Source organism: Mobula birostris, chromosome 6 (assembly GCF_030028105.1).
Source record: "Mobula birostris isolate sMobBir1 chromosome 6, sMobBir1.hap1, whole genome shotgun sequence".
NCBI lineage: Eukaryota > Metazoa > Chordata > Chondrichthyes > Myliobatiformes > Myliobatidae > Mobula > Mobula birostris.
The window spans coordinates 95937012-95955218 of record NC_092375.1 but is presented as its reverse complement, the minus strand read 5'-3'; the positions used below and the strand labels follow the sequence as shown (position 1 = coordinate 95955218).

Genomic DNA, 18207 nt, shown 5'->3' with positions numbered 1-18207 from the left:
CCTCTCTCATACCTCTGTAATTCCCTTTACTCCACTGTAATACTGACACATCTGATTTTATATTCTCTCTCTCAAATTGCAGGGTGAATTCTATCATATTATTATCACTGCCTCCTAAGGTTCCCTTACCTTAAGCTCCCTAATCAGATCTGGTTCATTGCATAACACCCAATTCAGAAGTGCTTTTTGCCCAGTGGGCTCAACCACAAGCTGCTCTAAAAAGTCATTTCATAGACATTCGACAAATTTCCTCTCTTGGGATCCAACACCAATCTGATTTTTACACTCTTCCTGCATATGAAATCACTCATGACTATCATCATATTGCCCTTATTACATGCCTTTTCTATTGTCCATTATAATATGTATCCCACATCCTGGCTACTGTTTGGGGGCCTGTGTCTAACTCCCATCAGAGTCTTTTTACTCTTGCAGTTTCTTAACTCTACCCACAAGGATTTTACATCTTCTGATTGTATGTCACCTCTTTCTCAGGATTTCATTTCATTTTTTACCAACAGTGCCACCCTACACCCATTACATATCTGTCTGTCCTTTTGATATAACATATACCCTTGGATGTTAAGATCTCAACTATGATCTTCCTTCAGCCATGACCTACTGATGCCCTCAATGTCTTACCTGCCAATCTCTAACTGCGCTACAAGATCATCTACCTTATTCTGTAAACTGCATGCATTTAAGTATAATACCTTCAATCCTTTATTTATCACCTAAAGAGATGAACTTTTCCTCACCTCAATTCCTAAACACCAGATCCCACCCCTTGTTTTCAACCTGTGTTCTGCTAGTCCTAGACTATCCAGTCAAGACAAATTTATTGTCCTGTGTGAGGTGGGATGGTGAAGTATAGGTAAAATGAAAAATTTGTTTACAGCAGCATCACTGGCATGTAGGTTCATGTAAAAGATATAAGTTATGCATAAATTAGCCACAAACATGAGAAAATCTGCAGATGCTGGAAATCCAAAGCAACAGACACAGAAGTGCTGGAGGAACTGAGCAGGTCGGGCAGCATCTGTGGAAAAGAGTAACTCTTTTCCATAAACTATACATGACAATGTAACCCCCTCCCTACATCTAGTCTGTCTATTCTTTTCTGAGTTTTGATGAGATTCCCTCTTACTCAAAGCTCTAAAGAAATCCACAGTCTCCCCTCTCACAGCAGATCTGCTGTGCCTGGAACCAATCTGTGAAACTTTGCTGCACTCATTTTATGGCAAGTACATTCTTTCTTGGGTAAGGAAACCCAAGATAATGCAATACTCTGACTGGCTCTCATTAGGCACCTACTCACTTGATATGGCTTACCTTTGTATTCAAATTGTCCTGTAATTAAGAACTCTTTCATCCCTTTTCCCCATTTTTTTCTTTTCTCTTTCCTCTTGATTGAACTAGCCCCATTCCCACCCTCACCATCACCCCACTCACCCCCACCAAATCCCCTCCCCACCTTCTTCCCTTTATTCCATTCTCCACCATCCTCTCCTGTCATATTCCATTTTCTTCAGCCCTTTTTCACTTCCACGAATCACTTCCTAGTTTCCAATGCCATTCCCACTCTCTCCTCCTCCCCCTCACCTGGATCCACCTGTCACCTGCCTGCTATTACCCCACTCCTTCCCCTCACCTGGCTATCTCTCCCCTGTCTCTCAGTCCAGGTGAAGAGTCTCGAACCAAACCATTAACTGCTCAATTCCCTCCACAGATACTGTCTGATCCGTTGAGTTCCTCCAACAAATATGCTGCTTCATATTTCAAGCATCTGCAGCCTTTTGAGCCTTATATTCCAGTTTCCCTCCTAATTGCCTGTTGCACATTTGGTGTCTTGGTTATAAGCAAACCTAGATCTCTGTGTCATACAGCAGAGAAACAAACCCTTCAGCTCAGCATGTCTTTGCTTCCAACCCACTCAGGCAACATTGGAATTGAGATTTGATCAGAAGTTTGAGGTGAGGGGATTTCACTCAGGTCCACTGCCCGAGTAGAAAAAGGCAGCTGAGCTTTGAACAGCAACCAATCAGCATTTTGGACTGATTAGCAAATTAAAGGAAGGCAGGGGCATGTACAGCTGCCATTATTGGAGGAGACAGAGTCAGAGTGGTGATCTTGAGACTTTACCTCTTCAAAGATTCAGTGAAGAGAGGCTTCAGTCAGAGAACACGAAAATAAAAGCTCTAGGTAAAGATTTTTCTTCTTTTCGATGCCAGGCAGGATAGTGGAATTCTCCTCTTGGGGCATGTGGGAAGGCAGGGAGACCTCCAGTTTAAAGAGCAACAGAGGATAACTAAAAAGGCAATATGGGGAGAAAAGATGAGATACGAAGGCAAGCTAGCCAAGAATATAAAGGAGGATAGTAAAAGCTTCTTTAGGTATGTGAAGAGGAAAAAAATTAGTTAAGACCAAAGTTGGGCCCTTGAAGACAGAAATGGGTGAATTTATTATGGGGAACAAGGAAATGGCAGATGAGTTGAACAGGCACTTTGGATCTGTCTTCACTAGGGAAGACACAAACAATCTCCCAGGTGTAATAGTGTCCAGAGGACCTATGGTAATGGAGGAATTGAAGGAGATTCGCATTAGGCAGAAAATGGTGTTGGATAGACTGATGGGACTGAAGGCTGATAAATCCCCAGGGCCTGATGGTCTGCATCCCAGGGTAATTAAGGAGGTGGCTCTAGAAATCGTGGATGCATTGGTAATTATTTTCCAATGTTCTATAGATTCAGGATCAGTTCCTGAGGACTGGAGGGTAGCTAATGTTATCCCACTTTTTAAGAAAGGAGGGAGAGAGAAAACAGGGACTTATAGACCAGTTAGCCTGACATCAGTGGTGGGGAAGATGCTGGAGTCAATTATAAAAGATGAAATAGCGGCACATTTGGATAGCAATAACAGGATCAGTCCGAGTCAGCATGGATTTACCAAGGGGAAATCATACTTGACTAATCTTCTGGAATTTTTTGAGGATGTAACTATGAAAATGGACAAGGGAGAACCAGTGGATGTCGTGTACCTGGACTTTCAGAAAGCCTTTGATAAGGTCCCACATAGGAGATTAGTGTGTAAAATTAGAGCACATAGTATTGGGGGTAGGGTACTGACATGGATAGAAAATTGGTTGGCAGACAGGAAACAAAGAGTAGGGATGAATGTGTCCCTTTCAGAATGGCAGGCAGTGACTAGTGGGGTACCGCAGGGCTCGGTGCCGGGACCACAGCTATTTACAATATACATTAATGATTTAGATGAAGGGATTGAAAGTAACATTAGCAAATTTGCAGATGACACAAAGCTGGGTGGCAGTGTGAAATGTGCAAAGGATGTTGAGATAATGCAGGGTGACTTGGACAGGTTGGGTGAGTGGGCAGGTGCAGTTTAATGTGGATAAATGTGAGGTTATCCACTTTGGTGGCAAGAACAGGAAGGCAGATTACTATCTGAATGGTGTCAAGTTAGGAAAAGGGGAAGTAAAACGAGATCTTGGTGTCCTTGTTCATCAGCCACTGAAAGTAAGCATGCAGGTACAGCAGGTAGTGAAGAAAGCTAATGGCATGTTGGCCTTCATAACAAGGGGATTTGAGTATAGGAACAAAGAGGTCCTTCTGTAGTTGTACAGGGCCCTGGTAAGACCACATCTTGGATACACTGGAATTTAGAAGGATGGGAGGGGATCTGATTGAAACATATAAGATTATTAAGGGATTGGACACGCTAGAGGCAGGAAACATGTTCCTGATGTTGGCGGGGGTCCAGAACCAGAGGCCACAATTTGAGAATAAGGGGTAGGCCATTTAGAACAGAGTTGAGGAAAAACTTTTTCACCCAGAGTGTTGTGGATCTGTGGAATGCTCTGCCTCAGAAGGCTGTGGAGGCCAATTCTCTGGATGCTTTCAAGAAAGAGTTAGATAGAGCTCTTAATGATAGCGGAGTCAAGGTATATGGGGGGAAGGCAGGAACGGGGTACTGATTGTGGATGATCAGCCACGATCACAGTGAATGGTGGTGCTGGCTCGAAGGGCCGAATGGCCTAATTCTGCACCTATTGTCTATTGTCCCTGACAACTGCAACTGCGAGAATTGCATCCAGCTGCAGCTTCAAACAATGTACATGAAGGAGTTGGAGCTGGAACTGGATGAACTCCAGATTATTCCGGAAGCTAAGGGGGTGATAGGTAGGACATTTAGAGAAGTAGGTACACCCAAGGTGTAGGACATAGGAAACTGGGTGACAGTCAGGAAAGGGAAGGGGGTGAAGGAGCCAGTGCAGAGTACACTTGTGGCCATCCCCCTCAATATCAAGGTATATCACTTTGGATACTGTCAGGGAGGATGACCTAACAGAGGAAAGTCACAGTGGTCAGATCTCTGCCACTGAGTCTGGCTCTGTGTATCAGAGAGAAGGGGGAGAAGAGGCGCGCTGTGGTGATAGGGGATTTGTTAGTTTAGGGAATGGACAGGAATGAGATTCCCGGATGGCATGCTGCCTCCCGGGTGTCAGGGTCCGGGACATCTTGGATTGAGTCCTCAGCATTCTTAAGTGGGAGGGTGAACAACCAGAGGTCATGGTCCATGTAGGTACCAATGAGGTGGGTGGGTAGGACAAGTGAGGAGGGACGAGGTTCTGAACAGGGGGTTCAGGCAGTTAGGTGCTAAGTTAAAGGGCAGGACATCCAGGGTTGTGATCTCAGGATTGCTGCCCATGCCACATGCTAGTGAGGCCAGAACTAGGAAGATTATATAGTTTAACACGTGGCTAAGGAGTTGGTGTAGGAGGGGGACATAAGATTTGTGGATCATTGGGCTCTCTTCCAGAGAAAAGGAGGGAACTGTATAAAGGGGCAGTTTGCACCTGAACTGGAGAGGGACTAATATCCTAGCAGGAAGGTTCGTTAATGCTGCACAGAGGGGTTTAAACTAGAGTTGCAGGGGAATGGAAACCAGAGTGCCAGAACAGTTAGAGGATGCAGATGTTGGTAAGACCTCAGACAAAGTTAGGAATCAAAAGGTTGAGCATTGTGTGACTAGTGTCCTAAGCTGAGTATACTTTAATGGAAGAAGCATTGTAGAAAAGGTAGATGAATTCAGGACATAGATCAACACCTGGAATTATGCTATTGTAGCCATTAGTGAGATTTGGTTGCAGGAGAGGCAGCTCGATAGTCCGGGTTCCATTGTTTCAGATGCGAAAGGGTGGGAGGGATTACAGGAGGGGTGGCATTACTAGTCACAGCAGTGCTCCGTCAGACAGACTGGAGAGCTCGTCTAGTGAGGCCTTATGGGTGGAACTGAGAAATAAGAAAGGTATGACCACCTTAATGGGTCTATATTATGGACCACCCAACAATCCTAAGGATTTAGAGAAACAAATTTGTAAAGAGATCGCCGACTGCTGCAAGAAATATAAGGTTGTTATAGTAGATGATTTTTACTTTCCACATACTGACTGGGAATCCCTTAATGTAAAAGGGACTAGATGGGAGAAAGTTTGTCAAATATGTTCAGGGAAGTTTCTTTCATCAGTACGTAGAAGTTCCAATGAGAGAGCATGCAATACTAGATCTGCTGTTAAGGAATGAGACAGGGCAGGTATCAAAAGTTGATGCAGGAGAACATTTTCCACCTAGTGATCACAATGCCATTAGTTTCAAAGTAAGTATACGAAAAGGTATACGGGTGAAGGTTCTAAGTTGGAGAAAGGTCAATTCTGACGGCAGCAGAAATGATTTGGCAAGTGTGGATTGGGACAGGCTGTTTTCTGGCAAAGGTGTACTTGGTGAGCCTTCAAAAGAGAAATTTTAAAAGTACAAAGCTTGTCAGAATAAAAGGCAAAGATAATAAGTGTAAGGAATGTTTTCAAGAGATATTGAGGCCATGGCTAAGAGAAAAAAGAAGGTGCATAGCAGGTATAGACACGTAGGAACAAATGAAGAGCTTATTTCTCTTGCAAGAAATGCAAGAGAACACTTATGAAAGAAATCACGAGGGCTAAAATAAGGCATGAAGTTGCTCTAACAGACAAGGTGAAGGAGAATCCTAAGGGATTCTACATATATGTTAAGAGCAGAAGGATTGCAAGGGGCAACATTATTTCTCTGGAAGACCAGAATGATAACCCATGTGTGGAGCCAAAACGGATGAGGAAAACTTAAATGCATTCTTTGCACTTGTATTTATACTTTATACTTTATACTTTATTGTCGCCAAACAATTGATACTAGAACGTACAATCATCACAGCGATACTTGATTCTGCGTTTTCCACTCCCTGGATTACAAATATTAAATATTAAAAATACTAAAATAGTAAAAATTAGTAAATATTAAAATTTTAAATTATAAATCATAAATAGAAAATAGAAAAATGGAAAGTAAGTTAGTGCAAAAAAACCGAGAGGCAGGTCCGGATATTTGGAGGGTACGGCCCAGATCCGGGTCAGGATCTGTTCAGCAGTCTTATCACAGTTGGAAAGAAGCTGTTCTCAAATCTGGCTGTACGAGTCTTCAAGCTCCTGAACCTTCTCCTGGAGGGAAGAGGGACGAAAAGTGTGTTGGCTGGGTGGGTCGTGTCCTTGATTATCCTGGCAGCACTGCTCCGACAGCGTGCGGTGTAAAGTGAGTCCAAGGACGGAAGATTGGTTTGTGTGATGTGCTGGACTGTGTTCACGATTTTCCGAGGCTTCTTTTGGTCTTGGACAGGACGGCTTCCATACCAGGTTGTGATGCACCCTAGAAGAATGCTTTCTATGGTGCATTTATAAAAATTAGTGAGGGTTTTAGGGGACAGGCCAAATTTCTTTAGTTTCCTCAGGAAGTAAAGGCACTGGTGGGCCTTCTTGGCAGTGAACTCTGCTTGGTTGGACCAAGTCAGGTCATTTGTGATATTGACCCCGAGGAACTTAAAGCTTTTGACCTGTTCCACTTGCGTACCACCGATGTAAATTGGGTCGTGCGGTCCGCTACTCCTTCTGAAGTCTACAACCAATTCCTTCATCTTGCTGACGTTGAGGGATAGGTTATTGTCCTTGCACCATGCCGCCAGGTTCTTAATTTCCTCTCTGTACTCAAACTCATCATTACACGAGACATTTAGAAGCCTACAGAAGCGAGGCAAAGGGACATCAACTTCATGGACCCCATACAGATTACAGAGGAGAAGGTGTTTGCTACCCTGAGGCAAATCAGGGTAGATAAATCCCCAGGACCTGACAAGATATTCCCTCAGACCCTACAGGAGGCAAGTGCAGAAATATTGTTCCACTGTTTTAAACAGGGTCTAAAGAACAAGGAAATTATAGGCTAGTGAGTCTGACATCAGTTGTGGGAAAGTTATTGGAAGGTATTCTAAGGGACTGGATATATGACATTTGGATAGACATTGACTAGTCAGCATGGCCTCATGCATGGTAGGTCACGTCTAACCAACCTTACAGAATTTGTCAATGAAGTTACCAGGAAGGTTGACGAAGGCAAGGCAGTGGATGGTGACTACATGGACTTCAACAAAGTCCTGCATGGAAAGTTGGTCAAGAAGGTTCAATTACTCGGCATTCAGGATGAGGTAGTAAATTGGATTAGACATTAGCTTTGTTGAAGAAGCCAGAGCATAGTAATAAAAGGTTGCCTCTTTGTCTAGTGGTGTGCTGTAGGGAGAAGTGCTGGGTCCTTTATTGTTTGTCATCTATAGCAATGATCTGAATGATAATGTCGTTAACTGGATCAGCAAATTTGCGGATGACGCGAAGATTGGAAGATTGGGGGGTATAGTGGACGTGAGGAAGTCTATCATGGCTTGCAGAGAGATCTGCATCAGCTGGAAAAGTAGGCTGAACAATGGCATATGGAATATAATGCAGACAAGTACGAGGTGTTACATTTCAGTAGGGTAGGTCTTACGCAGTAAACAGTAGGGCACTGAGGATTGTGGTAGAACAGAAATCTGGGAATACAGGTCCATAATTCATTGAAAGTGGCGTCACAGGTCGATAGGATCATAAAGAAACCTTTTGGCACATTGGCCTTCATATATCAATGTATTGAGTACAGGAGTTAGAATGGCATGTTGAAGTTGTACAAGACATTGGTGAGGCCTAATTTGGAGTATTGTGTACAGTTTTCATCACCCTCCTACAGGAAAGATGTAAGCAAGTTTGAAAGCGTGCAGAAGAAATGTACAAGGATGTTGCTGGGACCACCAGAGAACCCGAGCTAAGGAAAGATTGATTAGGGTTGGACTGTATCTTTGGAATGTAGAAGGCTGAGAGGAGATTTATGAGGGGTATAGATAGTATTCATACAAACAGGCTTTTTCTACTAAGGTTGGGTGGGACTACAACCAGAGGTCATGGTTTAAGGGTGAAAGGTAAGAAGTTTAAGGGGAACGTGGGGGGAAACTTCTTCATTCAGAGGGTTGTGAGAGTGTGGAATGAGCTGCCAGCACAAATGGTGTATGCGAGCTCGATTTCAATGCTTCAGACAAGTTTAGATAGGTGCAAGGATGGTAGGGGTATGGAGGACTACCACTCCAGTGCAGGTCGATGAGAGTAGGCAGTATAATTGGCTTCAGCATGGACTAGATGGGCCAAAGGGCCCACTTCTGTGCTGTACTGCTCTATGACTCTATCACAAGTTCCAAACACCAACCACTCTTCCTACATTTCTTCATCCTCACCCTAAACTTATGTCCTTGGATCTGAAGAAGCAAGGTAGCTCACCATCCAGCCTGTCAGTGTTCCTTAGTATTTTGTCAACCTCTGTCTGGCTACCTCTTAGCCTCCTCCACTGCTCCAAGGAAAATAGATACACCCTCTCCAGTTTCTCTTCAGCCAAAAACCCGATGAATCTCTTTTCCACCCTCTCCAGTGCCACCCCTCTTTCCTGTAGTGTGGTGACCAGAACTGTACGTCGTACTCCAGCTATGACCTAACAAATATTTTATTGAGTTGTTCTATAACCTTTTGGGTGGTGGGGTAGAGATATGTCTCTGTCAAATGAAGTGTAAGGTGTTCCTTTACTCTGCCAGCCTGCAGGTCACCCTTGGGCAAGGTGTAGCACCAGCTCTGCCCCCCGATCAGGGTCACATGAAGCCATAGGAGCAGGTGGTGGATGGTAGTACGAGTAGCTGGTGCATATTAAGTCCTGGTTATGCAACCACTGATGCCAGACAGTCTCTGAAGGGAGTTGATAATGCCTGGGGTCACCTATCTTGTAAAGACTCTGCCTAGAAGGCAATGGCAAACCATTTCTGTAGAAAAATATGCCAAGAACAATCATGGTCACAGGTAGAGAAAAGAATATGAAGAGCTTTGGATTAAAGACAGATTTCCATCCATGACTGCCCACATCATACAACATGGCATATAATTGGGATGGTGTTGGCTAGAACGTTGGGGTATATGGGGTGTCCAGCACCTCTGGTGAAAGGGCTTGACATGACCATTCCAGGGCAGCTCACTCACCTTTGGGCCCCTGTGGCTCCATGTAGCTGTTTGCATGCAACAGCAGCCACACTTCAGTGCACCACTTAGGCAGGCAGGCTGAACGAGCTGAGAGTAACCGGAAGGCCTCATATCCTGGTCAGAGAGGGACATGCCTGTCCTAGCATGTGAAGTCAGCTCTGGTGGACCAGGTGGAGCCAAGAAGACTGTTCTGCATTGCTTCAAGGAGAGCAAATGACATGCTAAGGTGCAGATGTCATGGTCATCCACTGCAAGCAAGAGCACAGTTTGTGATGACGACTCGTACCAATGAACCCAGACTTCCAAAAACACACGAGGAACTGTGGCTTATCCACTTTAAAACCTCTTTGGCACAGGTCTCCTGTCATTGACAACCAACTAACTATAAACTTCTGGCTGTCATAGTCTGTGCACCATACAGTGAATGTAACCATCCCACACAGCTTCTTCAGCAGCCTGTCTACATCTGCTGCCACTTTCAGGAACCTAAATCCCTCGGTTTAATAATAAATACTGCCCAATGTCACACCATTTAACAAATTATCTGCTTTTCCATAAGCTATAGGGCCAGAATTAGGTCATTCAGCCCACCGAGTCCGCTTCATGATTTAATTATGGTTGATTTTTTTCCAGCAGCATTCTCTTTTCTTGTACATAACCCTTAATCTCTTTACCAATCAAGAACTAACAGTCTCTGCCATAAAGACACCCAAAGACAGCCCTCAATGGAAATGAATTCCACAAATTCACCACCTGCTTGCTGAAGAAGTTCCTCCTCATCTCAGTTCTAAAGGGATGTCTCTTCATTCTGAGGCTGTGTCCTTGGATTCTAGATTCTCTGAGTGATAAAAACATCCTCTCCATGTTCCCTTTATTATAGGCCCTTCAGTATCTAGCATATTTCAATGAGATTCCCCTCCCCCACCCTCTTCCTTCTTGAACAAGGAAAAGCCCGGACACCAAATGCATGTCACATGTTGCTTTGCACTCCCAGGATCACTCTTGTGAACCGTCTCTGTATCTTCAAAGTCAGCACATCTTTTCTTAGATATGGGGCCCAAAACCCATCATTTTCTGTTCTCTTCCTAGTATTGCCACATTATTCCATCTGCCAGCTCCCCACCACTCCTCAGCTCATGAAAGTGATGGAATAAAAGATTATTAAAGTGTAAAAGCAAAGGAAAATAAGTTAAAAAAACAAAATGCTTTCTACTCCAAGAGTCAGGTGCTTCTATTGGAGACTCCCATGCTATCTTCAAATTGACTGACAGCACTACTGCTGTTGGTAAAGTCACAGGTGGTGACAAATCAACATACTGGGGTGAGATGGGATCCGTGGCTGAGTGGTGCCACACAATCTCTCATTCAGTGTCAGCAATCATAGAGAGCTGATTGTTGACTGCAACAGGAAGGAGGTTAATATGTGTCATTCTACGTCTATGGAGAAAATCAGCAGCTGGGTGTTAACATATCTGATGGCCTGTCCTGGGCCCAGCATATAGGTGCACTAGTAAGGAAATTGTAGCAGCATCATTACTTTCTTAAGAGCTTAAGGAGCTTCAGGTGTCATTGAACTCATGTTGGAAGTATCCCAGCTGATGGCATCATGGTCTAGTATGGTAATTCAGATGCACTGGATTGTAAAAAGCTGCACAGAGTCGTGGACTATGCCCACAGCCCTCCCCACCATTGGTAATATTGACAGGAGGCACTGGCTAAAGAAGGCAACATCTAACACCAAAGCTCCCCAACATCCAGGCCATGCTATCTTCTTGCTACTACCCTTAGGAATGAGATACAGAAGCCTGGAGTTCCCCCCCAGGTTCAAGAACAGCTACTTCCCTTCAAACCAACCAGCAAAGCCTAATCACTAGAGTTCAGCAACACTGTGACCACTTTGACAACTTTGCACTAAAATTTATTTATTTTATTCTCATTGTGTTTTCTTGTAAAAAAAACCTGTGCATCATTTATGTTTATGTTTTTCTTGTGAAGGCTGCTTATCTGTTGCGATTTTTCTGTGATGTTGCTGCAAGTTTCTCATTGCAACTGTGCAGACATGTGCTAGAGCATGACAATAAACTCTAACTCCCCCTCGTACCCCATCCATTATTTATTTATATATATATTCTTTTTCTCTCTCTCCTTTTTCTCCCTCTGTGCCTCTGACTATACCCCTTGCCCATCCTCTGGATTTCCCCCCCCTCCCCCATTTCCTTCTCCCTGGGCCTCCTGTCCCATGATCCTCTCATATCCCTTTTGCCAATCACCTGCCCAGCTCTTGGCTCCATCCCTCCCCCTCCTGTCTTCTCCTATCATTTTGGATCTCCCCCTCCCCCTCCCACTTTCAAATCGCTTACTAACTCTTTCTTCCCGGACCTCCTGTCCCATGATCCTCTCATATCCCTTTTGCCTATCACCTGTCCAGCTTTTGGCTCCATCCCTCCCCCTCCTGTCTTCTCCTATCATTTTGGATCTTCCCCTCCCCCGCCCACTTTCAAATCTCTTACTCACTCTTCCTTCAGTTAGTCCTGATGAAGGGTCTCGGCCTGAAACGTCGACTGTACCTCTTCTTAGAGATGCTGCCTGGCCTGCTGCGTTCACCAGCAACTTCTATGTGTGTTGCTTGAAATTCCAGCATCTGTAGATTTCCTCGTGTTTATGTATCTGGGCTCAGAAGACCATGGAAATTTGGTATTTCCATCCCTTTGGAACAGCCTGGTCCAGGAACTTGGACACAATTTGGTCTATTGTGGTGAAAACTTCTGTAACCCTTCTCACTCATTACCTCTACCTTCCTCCAACCCACCAAGCTCTCTGCATTTCGCCTCCTTTTGTACATTCCTGGTCTCCATCACATCACCCTTGCCCACCACGCCTTTAGCTGACATTACCCTGAGTCCGGTATTTCCTTTGAACTCTCTTCCTTTCAACCTGTCTCTCATTTGATTGCCCCCTACCACCCTACTTGACCATTACTTCTTATGTGGCTAGTGTTGGTTTTGTGCGACACTTTCTTGGCAAAGGGCAATTTACCCTATTTACAACATTAAAACTACAGCTTTTTGTTGGACATTCAGTGCCAACAACTTTTATTATATGTGACATTTGGCTTGGTAAAACTTTGCAAGGCACTTCATGGCACATTCAGAAAAGGTCACGTTAGGTCATGGAGCCATACAGCACAGACACAGGCCCTTCAGCCCAACTGGTCTATGCTGAACAAGATGCCCACCTAGCCAGTCCCATTTATCCCATATCCCTCCAAAACTTTCTTATCCATGTCTTTAAACACTGATATTGACCCACCTCCCCAACTTCTTCTGGAAGCTCATTCTATATACTTACCAACCACTGTGTAAAGAAGTTGCCCCCTCAGGTCCCTTTCAGTTCTTTCCCCTCCCGCCTAAACATATGTTTTCTGGTTTCTGATTCCCTTTCCCAGAGAAAAACACTGTGGGCATTCAACTTGTATATGACCCTCTTGATTTTGTACACTTTTCTAAGCCAAGGCCAAATATGCACAAGTTTCTATACACACAGGTGCAATGAAGAACTTAGTTGGAGCAGCGTTTCAACCACAAAGCAGCAGATAAGCAGCATTCACAAAAAAAAAACACAGACATAAATCATACAGAACTTTCAGAGAAAGGTGGTTTTTACCAAGAATTGAATGGTTGAAGGGAAGGGAAGGCCACCCCTTATGTTCTACGTTCTAAGAAATAAAGCCTTTGCTTCCCCAACCACTCCCTCTGACTCAGGCCCTTGAGTCCTCACAACATTCTTGTAAATCTTCAATGCACTCTTTCCAGTTTAATGACATCTTTCCTATAATAGCGAGATCAAAATTCTATACAATATTCCAAACACAGTTGCTCCAATACCTTGTATAACTGCAACATTATGTTCCAACTTCTATAAGTGCCTTGACTGATCAAGGCCAACATTATAAACATCTTCTTCACCACCCTGTCCACCTGTGATACCACATACTTGTACTCCTAAGTCCCTTTGTTCTACCACACTCCCCAGAACCATCCTGTTCACTGTGAAAGCCTTGCCCTGATTGACTGAACAAAAAGCAATGCCTTGTAATTATCTGAATTGCATTTGCCATTCTCCAGTCCACTGAACCAGCTGATCAAGATTCCTCCTGTAAGTGTTGTTGACCTTCTTCATTGTCTACATTAGCACTTATTTAGAGATGGATCTTTCAGGAGATAAAAACGACCTGGATGTGGGGGTAGAAGGGTGGGTTGGCAAGTTTGCAGATGACACAAATGTTGGTGGTGTTGTAGATAGTGTAGAGGATTGTCGAAGATTGCAGAGAGACATTGATAGGATGCAGAAGCGGGCTGAGAAGTGGCAGATGGAGTTCAACCCGGAGAAGTGTGAGGTGGTACACTTTGGAAGGACAAACTCCAAGGCAGAGTACAAAGTAAATGGCAGGATACTTGGTAGTGTGGAGGAGCAGAGGGATCGCGGGGTACATGTCCACAGATCCCTGAAAGTTGCCTCACAGGTGGATAGGGTAGTTAAGAAAGCTTATGGGGTGTTAGCTTTCATAAGTCGAGGGATAGAGTTTAAGAGCCGCGATGTAATGATGCAGCTCTATAAAATTCTGGTTAGGCCACACTTGGAGTACTGTGTCCAGTTCTGGTCGCCTCACTATAGGAAGGATGTCGAAGCATTAGAAAGGGTACAGAGGAGATTTACCAGGATGCTACCTGGTTTAGAGAGTATGCATTATGATCAGAGATTAAGGGAGCTAGGGCTTTACTCTTTGGAGAGGAGGATGAGAGGAGACATGATAGAGGTGTACAAGCTAATAAGAGGAATAGATAGAGTGGATAGCCAGCGCCTCTTCCCCAGAGCACCACTGCTCAATACAAGAGGACATGGCTTTAAGGTAAGGGGTGGGAAGTTCAAGGGGGATATTAGAGGAAGGTTTCTTACTCAGAGAGTGGTTGGTGCATAGAATGCACTGCCTGAGTCAGTGGTGGAGGCAGATACACTAGTGAAGTTTAAGAGACTACTAGACAGGTATATGGAGGAATTTAAGGTGGGGGCTTATATAGGGGGCAGGGTTTGAGGGTCAGCACAACATTGTGGGCCGAAGGGCCTGTACTGTGTTGTACTATTCTGTGCTGTACTATTCTATAAGCAGCAGGGGGAGGAGAGGACCCCTGAGTCTCCCTAGTCTGCTCTTACCATTCCATTAGATGGCAGCTCATCTTCAAGCCCCACCTTTCAGCTTCATTCCTGCATTTTTTGATTGCCTTACTAACCAAATATCAGTTGATCAAAGTCTTGAATAAGTGCCCTATTAGGTGGGGAGACTGGCTGTTTGGCAGCACCATGGTCTTGGAGTTCTCCAGACACTGGGATCTGGAGCAAAAGTGAACTGCTGGAGGAACTCAACGAGTCAGGTAATATCTGTGTTTGTTCTTGAGGTCTGATCTGTTTCTGCACTTTAGCCTACCTTAATTTGAAGCTTAAGAAAAGCCTCTCACTGGCCAACTGGGCCATGTTTCAGAGCAGAGGGCAATATTCTCTAATGGAATGGAAGACATCCTGTCTATTTACATTCACTCATCAGCCTGACATTGGAATCTTGTTCTACATACACTTAACATTATTTGACTGAGATTCCAGAATAGCATGGGACAAATTATAAATATATAACAATTACAGCACGGAAACAGACCATCTCAGCCCTTCTAGTCCGTGCCACAGTGTAGCAGAAAATATGTCAGGGTTAGCTTTGTCCACTTCTCTAATTTCTCAAACAAGAGAAAATCTGCAGATGCTGGAAATCCAAGCAACACACACAAAATGTTGGAGGAACTCAGCTTTTTGTGTGTGTTTCTCAAATTTCTCATCCCTTTTCCTTGGATTACTGGTTTGTCTTCTAGCCTTTACCCCTTTCCTTTGGAATGTTCTGTCCAGTGCATTATTTAATTTTCCTTCAAGTTTACAAACTGTTTAGGTCTTTGCAAACCACCTTCCTTAAGAACCAATCAGAAGTGAACACCAAGAGCCAAGTGACAGAAGATTAGCCATGAGATCTGACTCATATAACATGCCCTTGTAAAAACCTGGTCTGGTTAGATTGTGGGGAGGGGTAGGGGTGGGTCTGGGCTTCTTCTGTCCGGCGATCCTAAAAGCAGAGTGAAGAGTTGGAAATGAGAGGGTGGTGGGAAGGAAAGCCTCTATAATGTAGGCTAGTGAGAAATGAGGTCACTCCGAATCACCAATGCATGATCCATTATTGCATGACAACTTTCTACCTGGCAAGGAGCCATTGCTGAATGTCAGACCCTCTGCCATCTGGTAAAAGCTGTTCAGTACACAGTCATTGTACTTCAAAGTAATCATTTAGTGGCCAAGGGATTTGGAACTTTCCCAGCATCATAAAAGAGACAGCAGGAATCCAAGTACTTTCTCATCATCAAGTCACAGAAAAAGATCTTTCCGCCCACTGAGCCTATGCTAAAGCCCCGACTTTTATAATAATCCTAGCTGTACCCATTTTATCCTCCCCACACTCCCATCAACAGCCTGAACAGACCTCTCATCAACAATGAGCTCTTAATCTCCCCAACTACCTCACTGAGATCCTTGCATTTTATTTGTCCTCCCGCATTACACTCTCGGTATCTGTGACATCTGTTCTCTGTTTTTCCTGTCTGACTACTTTGACGTACTTATGTATGGAATGGTCGGTATGGACAGCAAACAAAGCTTTTCACTCTATCTTGGTCAGTGTGGACAGAGTGAAAAGCTCTATCTTGGTAAGTGTGATAATAACAAGTCAATACCAATACCTTTCCTTTCCCCCAGATTTTACTAATTACCTGCACACATGGGACTATTTACAGCAACCAATTAACCTACTGATACACGTGTCTTTGGGATGTGAGAGCAAGAGCACCAGAAGGAAACCCACAAATTAACAGGGAGAGGGTTTATCTGAAAGAGCAACCCTTGTGTATTGGGGAACATCATTCCGAATAGACTGATTCCTAAGCTCCGGAACCTGGGCCTTAGCACTCAGATCTGCAGCTGGATCTTCAACTTCCTCACAGACAGGACCCAGGCTGTAAAAATAGGGGACATGCTCTCCTCTGCAATCACTCTGAGCACTGGTGCCCCATAAGGCTGTGTACTCAGCCCCCTGCTGTACTCACTGTACACCCATGATTGTGTAGCCAAGTTTCCATCAAACTCAATATATAAGTTTGCTGATGACACAACGATTGTAGGCCGTATCTTGGGTAATGATGAGTTTGAGTACAGAGAGGAAATTAAGAACCTGGTGGCATGGTGCGAAGACAATAACCTATCCCTCAATGTCAGCAAGACGAAGGAATTTGTTGTTGATTTCAGAAGGAGTAGTGGACTGCACGACCCAATTTACATCGGTGGTGCGCAAGTGGAACAGGTCAAAAGCTTTAAGTTCCTTGGTGTCAATATCACAAATGACCTGACTTGGTCCAACCGAGCAGAGTCCACTTCCAAGAAGGCCCACTAGCGCCTTTACTTCCTGAGAAAACTAAAGAAATTTGGTCTGTCCCCTAAAACCCTCACTAATTTTTATAGATGCACCATAGAAAGCATTCTTCTAAGGTGCATCACAACCTGATATGGAAGTTGTCCTGTCCAAGACCAGAAGAAGCTGCAGAAGATCGTGAACACGGCCCAGCACATCACACAAACCAATCTTCCGTCCGTGGACTCACTTTACACCGCACGCTGTCACAGCAGTGCTGCCAGGATAATCAAGGACACGAACCACCCAGCCAACACATTTTTCGTCCCTCTTCCCTCCGGGAGAAGGCTCAGGAGCTTGAAGACTCGTACAGCCAGATTTGGGAACAGCTTCTTTCCAACTGTGATAAGACAGCTGAATGGTTCCTGATCTGGATCTGGGCCGTACCCTCCAAATATCCGGACCTGCATCTTGGTTTTTTTGCACTACCTTACTTTCCATTTTTGTATTTTCTATTTATGATTTATAATTTAAATTTTTAATATTTGCTATCGATTTGTAATCCAGGTAGCGGGAAGCGCAGAATCAAATATCACTATGATGATTGTACGTTCTAGTTTCAATTGTTCGGCGAAAATAAAGTATAATGTATAACAGGTACTAATTGTAAGGATCTGATGGTTCAGTGAAGCATAAAATTGTTTTCATTAAATTCTTACCTGATACGAGTGTCTCTGCTGTCACTATGTGCATGACTGTATTGTCACTGACAGGCCACTCATCTGCTGATACTGTAATACCTTCCAATCCACCCAGAGCTTTCAGCTCAGAGAGAATGGCCACACCTGAGGGACATCTCTCCCACCTGGAATTCCTGTAGCCCAGTGCGTCACCAACTCCACCCAGTACCATGGCAGCCTTGTAGAGTTCCATTGTTGGGAATGAATTCCAATGCCTTGCCTTGGAGAATATATCAGGGAGTACAGGCCACCCCTGGGAGCAGCTCTCTGCACTGGTTAGTTTGTTATATATAGTGTCTCAAGTGCAGCTTCAAACTTATGCAGACTGGCTGTTGATATCAACATTCTCTTCCACTGTAATCAGCTAGAGTATTTTTGGAAACAGCACTCAGTCCCATCGAATAGCAATTAGCTAACACACAGTTTATATTGCTTACCACCTCAGAAATAAATATTGTCTGATGCCTTTGTACTATAATGGAGAAATGCCCCAGCTG

At 44.2% G+C, this 18207-nt stretch overlaps 1 protein-coding gene across 4 annotated transcripts in view; it reads right to left on the bottom strand.

Moving 5' to 3' along the window:
* The window catches only part of adprhl1 (ADP-ribosylhydrolase like 1), a 66923-nt gene extending 48943 nt beyond the window's left edge, over window positions 1-17980 (bottom strand). For all 4 annotated transcript variants that reach the window (XR_011886376.1, XM_072260900.1, XM_072260899.1 and 1 more), the window contains exon 1: window positions 17690-17980. Coding sequence is in view for 3 of the 4 variants with exons in the window: in XM_072260900.1 (XP_072117001.1) it covers window positions 17690-17903 (214 nt within the window). In the remaining variant the exon portion in view is untranslated. The remainder of the gene's footprint in view (window positions 1-17689) is intronic.
* Between the last annotated feature and the right edge of the window lie 227 nt (window positions 17981-18207).